The 15644-nt window shown below is 35.4% G+C and overlaps 1 protein-coding gene and 1 long non-coding RNA gene across 2 annotated transcripts; one reads left to right on the plus strand and one right to left on the minus strand.

The window, feature by feature from the left end:
• Window positions 1-1369: 1369 nt before the first annotated feature.
• LOC145955893 (uncharacterized) lies at window positions 1370-6683 on the minus strand. The gene is made up of 4 exons (XR_014432643.1): window positions 6137-6683; window positions 5939-5987; window positions 5721-5832; window positions 1370-1695 (listed from the first exon to the last, which is right to left on the minus strand). It is a non-coding gene; the product is annotated as an uncharacterized LOC145955893 (long non-coding RNA).
• A 4222-nt stretch (window positions 6684-10905) lies between these two features.
• On the plus strand, window positions 10906-12832 carry LOC145956601 (uncharacterized). The gene is made up of 4 exons (XM_083072153.1): window positions 10906-11489; window positions 11604-11653; window positions 11785-11875; window positions 12593-12832. The coding sequence occupies exons 1-4, from the start codon at window positions 11349-11351 to the stop codon at window positions 12815-12817; spliced, it is 507 nt and encodes a 168-aa protein (XP_082928279.1). The 5' UTR covers window positions 10906-11348; the 3' UTR covers window positions 12818-12832.
• The last annotated feature ends 2812 nt before the right edge of the window (window positions 12833-15644 follow it).

Genomic DNA, 15644 nt, shown 5'->3' on the forward strand with positions numbered 1-15644 from the left:
GTTTATTTTCCTAAGTTTTAGAGAGAAGTTTTAGAAAGATAGGCTCTAAAGCCAAGGAAAGACTTTTTCTTTTAACTTCACAAGAGCATATAGATCTTTCCCCAAAGTAGATTGTTTATGTAACTAGAGTAGATATTCAAGCTAAGGGTTTGAGAATCAAAGATAGAAGTTGTTGTACGACAAGCTTCGAAAGTTGTCATTTATATCCTTCTTCCCTTGATTTTTGAAGAAATTGAGGTAAGAAAAGTTTGTACTTTGATTATTTTTTAGTACATTGTGTTGATTGTTGTGTTGTTTTGCCCATTGGTGTTGAAATTTGAGAAGACGTAACCTTGGTATTCTAGGTTTCGGATGTTTACAGTGGTGATTGGTATTCTTGTGTTATTGATTGGTTGCATGTGGTGTTTACTTGATTTTATTTGTTGCATCATCTTAGTAGATGATGGATTTTAAGTTGCATGTTGAATTATGTTATTTGATGATTAATCTTGAAGATAAAAGTTGAGTTTCCTTGGTAGAAAACTCTATTTTTGCCCAACAAGGATGAATGCTCGCTCAATGTTCATCTAGGCTAATGCTCCTCTACCTAGATTTTCATTCTTGCTCAACGACATGAATGTCACCAACAAGAAAACTATTATGTGGTAGCCTTTTGATAGCTCGTCCAATGAGGCATAGCACGCCTACCGAGAGAACTCATAAGAGGTTTTGATCGTTTATTGAGGTATGATTGCTTGGAGAAAGGACTCATAGAATGACATGTGTGTTCAGCGATAAGCTCTAGTGGAGTTTGGTCGCCCAATGAGTCAAAGTTCGCTCAACGAGAAAAGTCATAATATGTTTTCTTTGTTGAGTGAGAGTAATGTCACCCAACGATGAGCTCTAGTGAGCTTAGCTCACTCAACAAGATTATCCTCGCCCAACAAGAGCCATGTTTGATAAATTATTTGTATGTTATACTTTTATCTATCATGAGATGATGTAAGTTGAATACTTGTGGAGCTTTGTTGTATTATATTGTGTATGATTGAAGAATTCTATTGTAGAATTGATGCAAGTTGAGTTGAATTGAATAATATTCCAAGTTTTGCATGTAGTATGTTGAATGAGTTGAGATGATTATGTTTAGTTGAGTTGTGTTGAAAAGATACATGATGCATATTGTTGAGCTATGAAGTTTAATTTTGGACTAGAGGAGAATGCTTGTTTTAAGAAGTTAAAATATCTCATTGTGTGGATATGAGTTGTGGTGCTCTAAAAGTCTAAAGTTAAAAACACTTCATTGAGTAAGTTGTCTCATGAAGTGGAGTTGTGTTGTCTGTGACACCCTCTACCCCAACATAATTACACAATAAATATAAACCATATATATATAAAAACTTTCATAGTTTATTATAAAATAATTACCTCAAGAGTCATAGGGTAAAAGATACACATTCATAATTCATACACATAAATATTAAACTCAAGAAGTCATAATAAAACAAAGATTTATAAATTAATCCCAGTAAAGGTGGCAGCGCCTCCTATTTAGGAATCAATTTATAATTTATTAAATTACAAAAGAAAAGAAAATGTTTTTAGAATAAAAATGACACAAGAGAAAGCTTAGCTAAGCCTGATGTCACATCCTATCAGAGCATGCCCCAAGAAGCCTTTAGGCCTCATCACCAACATCCTCATGATGATGATCACCTGCAACATAAATTTAAACATATACAAGAATAACAAGAGAGTGAGAAACATCTCACTCAGTTGTAGATGTAGAAAATAAAAGTTAAATAGCACACACACACAACATAATACACATATAATTAATATCACAATTATACTCATAAATTATGCAATGATTTTATTGACTCGACTCACAAATGCATGCATGTGGCGCCATACGGAAGTTTCAGAATTTATCACTGGTGACCCAAAGGTACACCTATCACCGGTGTTCATACACCTCGTTAGCATGTTACATCACTGGTGTCCCGAAGGCACACCTATCACTGGTGTTCATACACCTCGTTAGCATATCGTGGGTGACTCAAAGGTACACCTTGTTAGTCGTGGGTATGCGGCCTCAGCGGCACACCTGGAGTAATATATGCATATGATGCATGTCATACATTCATTGACTCAACTTCTAACATGTTACAGAATTTTCTATAGTACATCATGTCATATTTATATACTTTATTTCATTAATTCAATAATTCAATAGTCCAATAGTTCAACAGTCCAACAGTTCAATGGTCCTAACAGTTCAATAATCCAATAATTCAAGGGTCACTTAATTATCATATATTTTACATTATCATAGTATATTAAGATCTTCAAATAAAACAGGAAACTTAATAGAAAATAAAGGAATATAAGGAGAATAAGGAAAATAAGGAGGCTCAGCCTTCCATTTAGATAATAAATTCCAATTTATAAATTAATAGGAGGCTCAGCCTTCCATTTAAATAACAGAGGTAAACAAAACACATCAATAATGTATATTCAAAGAAACAAACAACAGGCAAGGGATCGGGAGCCAATCCAACAAACAAACTATTTAACAATTATTCCCACATCCCCAAGTGAGGTTTCCCCCCCCCCCTTACCTGGATATACAGAAATTTGGGCAGAATCTCGCTAAAACTTAGAGTAGAACTTCTTCCCCTAGGCTCCTTCCGTCTAAGCAGAATGTAGAGAGAAAAATTCTAAGAGAAGAGAAATGAGAAGTGTTTTAGGGATGCCTTGAAATGGAGAATTGAAGGGCTATAGCCTTTAAAAGACATTAAAATATAAGGAAATTAGGTTTAGTGGATGAGTTAGTGGTGATGGTGGATGAGTTGTGTTGCAAGTGGAATGAGTTGGATGCTATTTCCGCACCGATTTTTGGCTGCCATTTATGACCTTCTAGTTGGTAGAATTTGCAAATTGCTTCTTCATAAAAGTTGTTGAATTTTCTCTTAGCTTTCTCTGGACACCAATTTTGACTTATTTGGAGTTTTGAAGCGAGAGTTATGACTAAAATACCGAGACATGTCACAGGTCCAGGACAGCTTAGCGTGTAGAAACTTGGCCGCCAATTTTTACCATCAATAAAGCTAAATTTGATACGGCTATTTCTATGAAAGTTGTAGTTTGTTCTATTATCTTTCCATAGCCACCAAGTTTGCATCATTTGGACAACCACAGCCCAAGTTATGCCCCAAAAACTGAGGCTTGTCAATCAGCCCAGCGAAAACATGATTTTTAACAAAAAAATTCACAATTATCTAATTAGACCCAACAACACACATATCCTTCTAAAGCCTACAATTAAACATAAATGGAGTATGAATTAGCTACAATTAAAGTAAAATATAACCACCAAATACCATAAATAATAATAATAACCATTTTGGAAAACTGGGGTGTTACATTGTCTCCTCGAGACCCTTAGTTGATACAATATGGAATTAGGTCAAGTCATATTGTTTATGTTGTGACCTATATATTGAGTAAGGTATAAAGTCAAAGGTATAATTTCTAACTAATTATTGGAAGGGTGCGTGTTACCGAGAGGATAGTTAGTGGACTGAATTTCACATGTGACTTAATTAATGCATGTCAATGTTGTGGCTAGCCCATACCCAAGTTATATTATACATGACAGTGATACTAGTCTTTCCTAGTTTAAGTGACGATATCCGAGTAATCATTTTTGTGTTGATATTAGATTGGTATCCAAAAATATGTTTTATGACCTAGATAATATGGGTTTTTTTGTATCATTGATTTGGCAAGATTAAGTCATCTAAACTACTCATTTATATTATAAGAGATCTATTAGTTGGAATGCAACTCAAATAGTCAACTCATCAAAATAACCCCACAACATTTATATAATTCAACATTTAACAACTTAGTAACTCAACAACACAACAAACTACTTAGGAACTTTAAAACTTTATGTGTTGTCATACAAACACATGAACAGTACTCTAAAACTTCATACAATTGAGATTATGAAGTGTATGAATACATGGTTGTTGACACACTAACTACGATTAGGGTTGTGGGCGTATTTAATCTCCTAAAAATTTGGATCCATTTTGTTTTCTTAAAATAATGATTATTTTAAATTTTAAAACATGATTCTGAATAAATTTTTTGTCTATGACTTCAAATTTGTTTCATAAAAAATTTTATGTAGGTAAAATTAATTTTACAAGTTTCAAGTCTTGAATCAGTCAAAAATTAATTCAAAATCATGTTGCAAAATAATCATTTTCTAGAAACAAATGCACTCTAGTTCCCTACATGTCAAAATGATCATCCATCCTATTCCTCCCTATTATTTAATATTTATTAAAGATGTAAAGCTAACAGAACAATTAAATGTAAATAAAAGAACTATAGGAACTCCAAACCATGATGACTACATTTAATCATGCATAAGATTTAGGAAAGAAAAAAAAATCTAAATATTATATTACAACACAACACATTGATCTTGCTGCACTCTCATTCTCCCACCTATTTCTCCTTTCTGAGCCAATTTCAAAAACTACACTGGAAGTCCTATACATAAAGGTCAAAATGATGATCCAGCCCTATTCCTCCCCATTATTTATTTAAGATGTAAAGCTAACGGGACAATTAAACGTAAATAAAGGAACTATAAGAACTCCAAACAATGATGACTACATTTAATCATGCATAAGATTTAAAGGGAAAAAAAATCTAAATATTAGATTACTGTTAGCTGTTATGTTTTCTATTCTTGTTCAAAGCCATTCTGAAACTTATTTGTTGTGGGCGTCTTCATTTTCTTTTTACTAAAGTGATTGGATGTTGCATCTCAAATCAATGAAGAAAAATCATTAAATTGTTTCTGACTTGTCCTCTTTTTTGCTTTCGACATTTGATAAAAATGACATCGTTTCTGTTCTCTTGTATGCGGGTGGTGCCATAGCGGCTCTATGACTAACATCTTCTTTAATATTGTTTTTCTTACATTTCTTTCAAGCTACTTTGGACACGTGGATAGGAGAACCCAAGGAAGCCAAGCCAAAAATATTGTTAATCACTTGCAGTGCCATGTCCATAGTAGTCCATTTTATGTTCAAAAAAATAATTTCTCCCTACCATATATGCTTCTATATAAAAACACAGAAAAAATTCATCTCTTGCAAAGGAAACTTAAGCTATCATTGAGAAGTCAAGAAAACAAATATATCATAAGAACCACACAAACCCAAATCGAAACCCCAATCATCAATTGAGAAGCATAAATTTTCATAGACCATGTTGGATTTTAACAACATATTAACCCTGTTTAATTTATAGGAAGAAGTATAAACTGAATTAATTCACCCACTCTTGCACTTGAGACTCAAACACCAATTACATCCACTGGCCAAAGGATGTGCGTTAGAGCCTCGGTCTGTATTATGTTCTAAGACCGAGACTCTCTGCTTCTGTCCTGCTCCTGCATCCAGGTTTCAAGTCAATGCTATTCTTTGATATTTATGCGTGATGGTGATTTCTCTCAACACTTGCTAATTGCCTATGACTCTATTTAGAAATGTACAGAACAGATCAATACCAACCCCACCCCACTTTTTATTCCATTTTCCTATTTATATTAAATTATACTCCGTAACATCATCAATAACCATTTATGTGCTATTTTGTTCAAGTTAAACTGTTAAATCACAAAGAAGGTTTTTTGAAGGGTAAGCAAAACATACCTCAAATCAAGTTGCTATTTAGGGATCAATGGTGCCATCAACCAACCTTTTAAAATTGCTTGAAGCGGATGCAATCACTGCAGCAACTTTCTTTCTAACAATGGTTAAGCTGCTGAATTTGTTTCAGAGCACACGAAGAAGAGGAAAGTTAATCAGTGTGAAATACTTTGTGAAGAGAGAAATAGCATAAAGTGAAGAAATGTTAACAAGTAAAATACCTATCATAACCTTCAAACAGAAAGATTGACAGTTGTTCCAAAAGAAAGCCTGAAACATTAAATTTAATGATATCCCCTTAAGCAAGTGTTCTATGTAATATATAAAAGAAAAGATGGAAGTAACCCAAAAGGTATCTTGTAGAAACCTGGTATCTTATTATAAAAGAATAAGGGATTTCTTCCCCACAAATACAATACCTAACTTGCAGAACTTCAAGGTTTAAACTGCTCAATGCCCAAAGGTTCCAATTCTTTCACAAATAACAAGATCCTCTCTCTCTTCACGTCCTCTCTTATTTATAGCCTTATTTCTTCAACCAACTAACCTAACTAACCAATGGGTAACAATCTGTATATGTTTATCCAACAAGGCATATAGTTATCATTTTGGATTGTTCTACAGATGATGTAATGTGATCAAGTGATGGATAAAGAAATTGTTTCTACCCTCATCCCAAATACAAACAAAAAACTGAAATAGTACAACTGTTTTGACTAATGCATTACTAGAGAAGGATTCTCTGGAGTTAGGAAACAACTTAACTTCCTATAGCTCAGCAATTCCCAACCATCCCTACAGGACAATATGATGATCCAGTCCTATTCCTCCCCATTATTTATTAAAGATGTAAAGCATAAACACTTGTAATCAAGAAAGATACTAACAGGACAATTAAATGTGAAAAAAGGAACTATAAGAACTCCAAACAATTAGTGATGACTACAATTAATAATGAATAAGTTTAAAAAAAAAATACTAAGTATTTGATTACAATACTCAACTCATTGGTGTTATTGCACTCTCATTCTCCCACATAAGTCTCTGTTCAGCCAATTTCAACAACTACACTGGAAGTCCTATACCTAAAGGTCAAAATGATGATCCAGTCCTATCCCTCCCCATTATTTATTTAAGATGTAAAGCTAACGGGACAATTAAATGTAAATAAAGGAACTATAAGAACTCCAAACAATGATGACTACATATAATTATGCATAAGATTTAAAGGGGAAAAAATCTAAATATTGGATTTCAACACTCAAAACATTGGTCGCTCAGTCTCCCGCATATTTCTGCTTTCTGAGTCAATTTCAACAAGTACACCAGTTTACTCTAAATTTACAGTATGTTTGAATGTTTCACACTAGAGAGAAGTAATTATAAATTTTTTCCCCATTGTTTCCTAGGTGGTGGCTTTATTCACTATTGTCAAATATTACACTATCAAATGACATGGAAATAGATTAAAAAAAAAAAAAAAGCTGCAGCATATTAAAAACAAGATAGCTTAGCAGGAGTCTAAAATATCTTTATTAATCTAAAATGCAATAAACATGGATTTTGTGTTCAAGCAATGCTTCTTTCCTTCAACCAAGTCATAGATGGCTGAACCTTTGAGTTTTTAATTGGACTACAATGAGTTAGTCTATATCTATCCATTCCCACAAAATCTGAAATACACCGAGGAATACATCATTAAGCCGATGTGTATTTCCTCGTATAAAAACAGTGAAATTTACTCTTTAAGGAATCTATGTCCATATATAATACTTACATACGCATATCATGCTCAAAACTAAAATGCCACTCTCTTCAGCTCATAAGTATACACGGAATATGAAACATGTCCATGTTCAGAATATTCACCTGAAATTGTCCGTCCAAGAGTGACTTGACACAATAAGGAGAAAGAAAATGACCAAATCACTTTTCAACTTCTTTCATGCATTCCTTCGAACACTCGATAGGCGCAATAAAAATCAAAACTTAGGTATTCCGAAATAAATGATTCCCATATACTCTAAAAATGGGTCATGCAGAAAGTACCAATGACTCAATAATTCGCACTACAGCTCAAAACAGAAACAGCTCAATAAAAAAATGCTACGAAACAAGAGATAGTAAAATTCCTTACCCAAAAACTCAGTAATGTAGATTTTCTCCACGCGTCACAGATATGGGAAAATATGAGGATGCAAAAGACGATAGGGTTTGAGGCAAATTGGTTCTCCTCGTCAGAGAAGCTCTTACTGAAGTCCGTTATGCTTCGCCGGGGATGGAGATGTGAAAGGAAGCGTTTCAGCCCTTCTCGTATTGTGGAAGGCGCTAGAATGAATAACAGTATATGTGAAACACGGTCCACTCTACATTTCCAACTCTTTATTTATTTATTTATTTATTTTTACATTTTCTCCGTGTTTTTGGTACTTTTAAATATTTTAATATATTTAAGTTTAAGCCTATTCTAAAATACTAGTAGGTAAATAAACTAGTAAAAACAACAACAACAACAACAACAACAACAACAACAACAGCAACAACAACAACAACAGCAGCAACAACAACAACAACAACAGCAACAACAACAACAACAGCAGCAACAACAAGAACAACAGCAGCAACAGCAACAACAACAACAGCAACAGCAACAACAGCAACAACAAGAACAACAGCAGCAACAGCAACAACAACAGCAACAACAACAACAACAACAACAACAACAACAACAACAACAACAACAACAACAACAACAGCAGCAACAACAACAACAACAGCAGCAACAACAACAACAACAGCAGCAACAACAAGAACAACAGTAGCAACAACAACAACAACAACAGCAACAGCAACAACAGCAACAACAAGAACAACAGCAACAACAGCAACAACAACAACAACAACAACAACAACAACAGCAACAACAACAACAACAACAGCAGCAACAACAAGAACAACAGCAGCAACAGCAACAACAACAACAGCAACAACAACAACAGCAACAACAAGAACAACAGCAGCAACAGCAACAACAACAGCAACAACAACAGCAACAACAACAACAACAACAACAACAGCAGCAACAACAACAACAACAGCAGCAACAACAAGAACAACAGCAACAACAGCAACAACAACAACAGCAGTTTACTCTAAATATTGGATTTCAACACTCAAAACATTGGTCGCTCAGTCTCCCGCATATTTCTGCTTTCTGAGTCAATTTCAACAACAACGACAACAACAACAACAACAACAACAACAGCAACAACAGCAACAAACAAGAACAACAGCAGCAACAGCAACAACAACAGCAACAACAACAACAACAACAACAACAACAACAACAACAACAACGACAACAACAACAACAACAACAACAACAGCAGCAACAACAACAACAACAGCAGCAACAACAAGAACAACAGCAGCAACAGCAACAACAACAACAGCAACAACAACAACAGCAACAACAACAACAGCAACAACAACAACAGCAGTTTACTCTAAATATTGGAAGGCGCTAGAATGAATAACAGTATATGTGAAACACGGTCCACTCTACATTTCCAACTCTTTTTTTATTTATTTATTTATTTTTACATTTTCTCCGTGTTTTTGGTACTTTTAAATATTTTAATATATTTAAGTTTAAGCCTATTCTAAAATACTAGTAGGTAAATAAACTAGTAAAAACAACAACAACAACAACAACAACAACAACAACAACAAATTGCTTACTGTGGTGTAGCAGGTTTAGGGTTCGAACCTCGGTACCTGACATCTCCGAAACCTTTACATTCATCTATTCCAAAGAGGAATGAGAGACACAGACGAAAATGCTTGCATTGAAAGTTTATGTTTCTCATTATTTAACTTCATAATTTCTTGTGCTGTTTGTAACCATACAGAATTTTTTTCTTCTAATTTTATCATAAATTTCAATAGTGGCTATGCAAGTGTGAAGTAGAGATGCCATTTTATGAAATTTTTATGTTCCATGGAATTGTCATTTAATGCTTCTATGAAATTATTTATAGTAGAGATACTGCTAATAAATTGATAAATCTTGTTCCTTCATAATGATAACCTGATTGCTTATTCACAGCAGAAGCGAGTTCCTTTTATCAAGTTTCAGTGATTTTGAGGAACATTGCAACATGGTTGGCTTATGTTTTTGTTTGTACTTGTCAATTGCAGTTGGGAAGTTCCTCTTCCTCATGTATTGCGAGAAATTTATATGCATAGAGAGGGCACTGATCCACGTTTTATAAAACTGGAACCTGTATTTAAATGCTCGATGTTAAAGCATGGTGGCTTACAAAGGTATGCTTCCTCCTTCATACTCTCTAGAGTGAATGCCAAACCCATGTACTTAGTTGAATAAATTGTGACCAAATTCAATTACCGGCAAGAATTTCATGAACAAATTTAATTTAACCTCATTGCTGTTTGTTTGATAATTAGATTATATAAAACAAATTTGATGTTAACACTATTAAAAATGTGTGTGTTTGTGTATAGAGCCAGTGTATAAATAACAACAACAACAACAACAACAACAACAACAACAACAAATTGCTTACTGTGGTGTAGCAGGTTTAGGGTTCGAACCTCGGTACCTGACATCTCTGAAACCTTTACATTCATCTATTCCAAAGAGGAATGAGAGACACAGACGAAAATGCTTGCATTGATGAAATATTCGATTTCAAGGGGAAGAAAAAAAAAACAAGAATACAAATCAAGCGACAGAGACAAGTGCTGTGAAGGAACCAAATTCTGCAACCGTCAACGATGGCAATGATATTAGTTCTACCTGTGGTTTTAGGATTTCTCCGTTTGATTTCTCGGTTGAGAGTTTCTTCCGAGACATGGACACCATTGCCAGACTCTGCGGGGAAGAAGAACACGGTGCTGCTTTTGACCAGAGTGAGATTCAGAGAATGTCTTCTTCAGTCACTTTCTTAAGGTACTAACTAATGTGTATATATATTGGGATTTGCTTACAACGGCTTGATTTTTAGTTGGAGTATGTTATTAAGTTATAACTATGATTATATAAAATGTACCTACCATGTAGCTCGTTAATGTATACCAAATAAATAAGTGTGTATTATATTAGCAAATCCATGTATATATGTGTGTATCATAGGGCATAATGTATGTGTATGTATGGATTTTCAGCTATGTCTATTTTCCTGTTTGTGTGTGTGCCAATTTTGATTGTTAATGATGCATATTTATTTATTTATTTTATTTTTTGTGTATGTGTGTAATGAAAATTCTTTATTTGTATCAACTATCTTCTGCATAACAAAACCAACTTTAAAATGGTTTTTCTGATAATTATATCTGAAAAGAGTTGAATAAGTGTCAACTAGTTGGAAATTATTAGAAAATAGAATAATAATGTTTATTATTCTATTCTCTAATAGAAATCACAAACTCAATAAAGTTACCATATATGACAGTTTGTGATTGGATTGGACTATATAATGTGAAACAAAAACCTTTGCACTTTAGTAGTTACAAAAGGCCTTATATTTAAAAGCTGTCCAATGTGCTTAGATATCTAGAATTTAGAAGTTTCCAAATAAACCCTTAATTTATTATTTTTGTTTACTTTTAATGTGCAGAGAATGGAGAGATTTTAAGTATCCATCAAGAAAAATTAAGTTTGCTTACGGACTTGAGAGCCCTGATTGTTCTGTGGGAAAATATGTCAGTACCATTAATTTGCCTCCATTTTCATCTGCCTCCACACCTGAGGTATAAGTTGTTCCATATTGTATACTTCTTTATTTGTTTCCTGGCTAATCTTAGCAATATAAATTTGCTCAAACATTTACCTCTACACATTTTCATTGTATATGTTTATTTTAGCATGATATGCAAAAGGAGCAACTTGGGGAGGCCGAGGCTCAGGAATGCAGGTATGGCTAAGATATAGCTATTTGTGTTGTTTTATTCATTGGCATTGCTATGGAGTTATAGTTCATGTTTGTATTAATCATATAAAAATTATCTTTGAACTTGCTAATAAACTAAAGCATTGTTGGAGCAGAGATTTTGTGATGAATGTTGGAGGCTCTGTTTGGGCACTAGATTGGTGTCCTCGGATACATGAAAAGCCTGATTGTTCAATTAAATGTGAGGTACTTGGTTTTCTCTCTTCCTTTACGGGTTTAACACATGTATCAAGCCTTATTGTAGATTTTTTTTTTGTTTTGCTGCTGTAATGAGAAGTTTTGTTGCTTGAATGTAATCCAAATGGTTAATTCTGTTTGTGTGATGGTTCTGATGCCTCACATGTTAAGGATGACTGGCTAATTGAAGTAGTGTGTTGACAAAATAGCAAAGTCATAGGGCTATTTATTGGCAGTGAATAAAGATGTTTGAAGATTATTGATTCTATGCAATTTTATTTTTCCATATGATTGATGCTCAAGCAATTTCTATCACATGCATAAGAAAGTCGAGTTTTTAAGTTAATGTTATTTTACAACTTATTGTTTTTTTTCCTAAGTAGATAGCTAATTTTATTTTAAAACTTTAAAGAGTGTTGTCAGTTGCACTTATGGCTTCATGACACAGTGTTACAGGGTGTGTCCATGATAAAAAACCCAATGGTGTGGCATGTGGCAGTTCAACATAAAGATGCCATAGCTATTGTAGTTTTGACTGACCTGCCTTACATGCATATTTGGAATAATGTTGTGGCTCTGTCATTTGTTTGTCTACATTTGTATTTGTATGTAATGAACTGATGCACTAAGCTTTGCCCTTTAGATATAGAAATAGAAAATAATGTACTTTTTTTTTTATTGTAAACCTTGTACATTAAATTACCTTTTATGTGATATTTGTTTTAGTTTATTGCTGTTGCTGCTCATCCACCTGGTTCTTCTTATCACAAGATGGGTGCCCCACTTACTGGTAGAGGTGTCATACAAATATGGTGTCTTCTAAATATCAGGGAACATAATGACAAGTCAACACCAAAAACTAGGCCTAAAGGAAGACCTAGAAAAAATCCAGCAGCGGTAGATGATATGAATTGTGATAAAAAAGATGGAGGCACAAATGACAAATTGTAGACCCCTAAAATTGTCCGGGGCGGAAATAAAACTCGAAGACCCTCAAAGATCGAAGGAAAATCAGCCAGAAGGACTCCTGGAAGGCCCTAGGAGGGTTCTCTGTAGGTCTAGAGGTCTTAGAATAGCTTAAAATAAGGAAGTGGAGGGAATGAAGCCCAATACGGCCGTACTAAACTTAATACGGCCGTATTGAAGCTTCAATATGGCCGCAGTGAACTCAATACGGCGTATTGAAGTTTCTGAAACTTCAATACGGCCGTACTGAAATCAATACGGCCGTATTGAAGCTTCAATACAGCTGCAGTGAACTCAATACGGCCATATTGAAATTTCTGAGCTTCAATACAGCCGTATTGAACTCAATACGGCCGTATTGAAGTTCAAAAATTTCAATACGGCCGTATTGATTCTGTAGCCCGTATTGCGCCTATTCCCTATAAATATGACGTCAATTGGACGTCATTTTACACTTTGGAACATAGTTTCAACCCTCTCCTTGAGTATTCTGGGGTTTTTGAGCAGTGTTCTGCCCTAGAAATCACTTGGAGAGTTGATCCGACGAAGTTCTTGAGCCCCGAGCCATTTTGCTTGAGGATCGAACCTAGTCGAAGGGAAATCCTCCGGATTTCCGTAGTCAAAACTTTATAGGAGGGAGCGAGCGGGCTTGTAGAGCGAGGGAACGCCAAAAAGCTTCCCAGTTTTACGAAATATATAAAAGCACGCTTCAAAGGTTTCTTCTTAAATCCTTCCTTTTACTGCTTTCTGTGTGCATATTTAAACTGTCATCATGTAGATAGTTAATTCATAATCGTTTAGAATAAATAGGGGTAATTTAGTAATTTTACACTGTTATTTTAGAAATAATCTGTCATAGGGAACCCGAAAGGGGCGCTGTGGGGTGCTAACACCTTCCCCACGCGTAACCGACTCCCTTACCCAACTCTGGTTGTAATGGCCAAAGTTGATTTATAAAATCAATTGCCTTATCCCTTTTTCCAATGTTTTGAGTAAAACATTGGTGGCGACTCCACGAACCCTTTTACTACGAAAACCACTAATCCATGGAGGGTCCCGCTTGGGATTAACATGGATTGGTGAGACTTTTAATAAATAAATTGGATAAGATCGACAAGGTCTCAGTTTGAGAATAAGTCGTTCTAATAATCCAATACATTTTCAAAACTAAAACTAAAGCGAGCTCGACCGTCTTCGCGACCGCCGAGGCCCGTTTGGGCCGGTGGCGACAGATGGCGACTTCACTGGGGAAGCCTCGAGAGTCAGTCCCATTTAGTGACAGATTATTTTTAACAAATAATAGTTAAAATTACTTCATTACCCCTTGCTTGTATGATAGCATGCTTTATATATTTGGCTTTAAATAACTGTTGTTTGTTTAAATTTCCGCAATTGTTTGAAATAAAAATTGCACACAAACCTTTGCACACAACAGTTCCCTCTATACCCGGGGGCATGAGTGGTAATCCATAGGGAGTGGATGTTAGTACGGCCGGTTGAATGGGTCTATAGGAGCCTACGAGACCGTTGTCGGAAAAACATCACTCAAGGTGATAACCATGAACTTGAGTCCGACAGTGCGTTGGAGCTTTCCATCGACTTACGACGAGAGGAATTGGGTCCCTATAATGGGGGCACCTTGGGGGCCTTTGACCAAGTGAGAACAGTTAGATCCTCCTTGAATATGCACTTTTCTGCAGGAGACCCCTACCTCGTGATTCGCTCGTGACTGTTCGTGGATGAGTGAATTGTTTGTGTAAATGCTTATGTGAAATTGTTTGTGCATTAATAAATAACCTCGTGATAAGGTCTAAAGAATAATCCCCATGCATGAAAAAACCATGACATAAGAGGAAAGACCATGTGTGAAAATATAATAAAAGTGAGGAGCATGTGCATCATTACCAATAAAGATATCATGCATCCTCATAAACCATGCATTCTAGGTTCACCAATACCTCTTGACATGAGTAAAAGAGACCCATAATTATCGAGAGTCTCCGTTGAGGAGAGATCATAAGTCAAGGAGGGTAGTAACACTCTGTTTTAAAAAGGCAGCGCCTTAAAAATGGAGGGTTATCAAGCTCATGTCAAGGGCGTATTCATGAATAAACTAATTAGATTAAAAAATTCATTTTAGAAAGTGGCTGGTCATCTCTCTGTCCTCACACGCGCAAAGAAGATCAAGAAAATGGAAGCATTGGAGGAGCAAAACAAAAAGCTCACAACCGAGCTTTCACAACTTAAAGACCAAATGGCGCAAATGATGGAACTCATGCGTCATCACAACATCCATGGATCTCATCACAGTGATCATGGGTCCCATCATGAGGGAGAGGAGGAAGAGCATGAAAAAGATCCTCCACACGCTGTACCCCTTGGGGCTGGAATTATGATCAAAGAGCCCGAAGTATCAAAGGAACAATTCCACGCCCTCGAGGATCGGCTAAGGGCTATGGAGGGGCATGATTTTGACATCAAGGATGCCGCCGACATGTGTTTAGTGAGGGACATCCAATTCCCTCCTAAATTTAAAGTGCCGGATTTCCCAAAGTACGTGGGATCGACTTGCCCCAAAAGTCATCTCACCATGTACTGTCGCAAGATGGCCGCATATGCCACAAATGAAAAGCTCTTGATCCACTGCTTTCAAGAGAGCTTAGCTGAAACTGCACTCAACTGGTATATGCAGCTAGATGGAAATCTAGTACATACATGGAGACAGTTGGCCGACGCCTTTCTCAAGCGCTATAAATACAACATCGACCTAACACCCGATAGGTCTGATCTTCAAGCCTTGAGTAAAAAGAAC

The sequence above is a fragment of the Cajanus cajan genome, chromosome 3 (assembly GCF_000230855.2).
Source record: "Cajanus cajan strain Asha chromosome 3, NIPB_CcT2T_4, whole genome shotgun sequence".
NCBI classification, from domain to species: domain Eukaryota; kingdom Viridiplantae; phylum Streptophyta; class Magnoliopsida; order Fabales; family Fabaceae; genus Cajanus; species Cajanus cajan.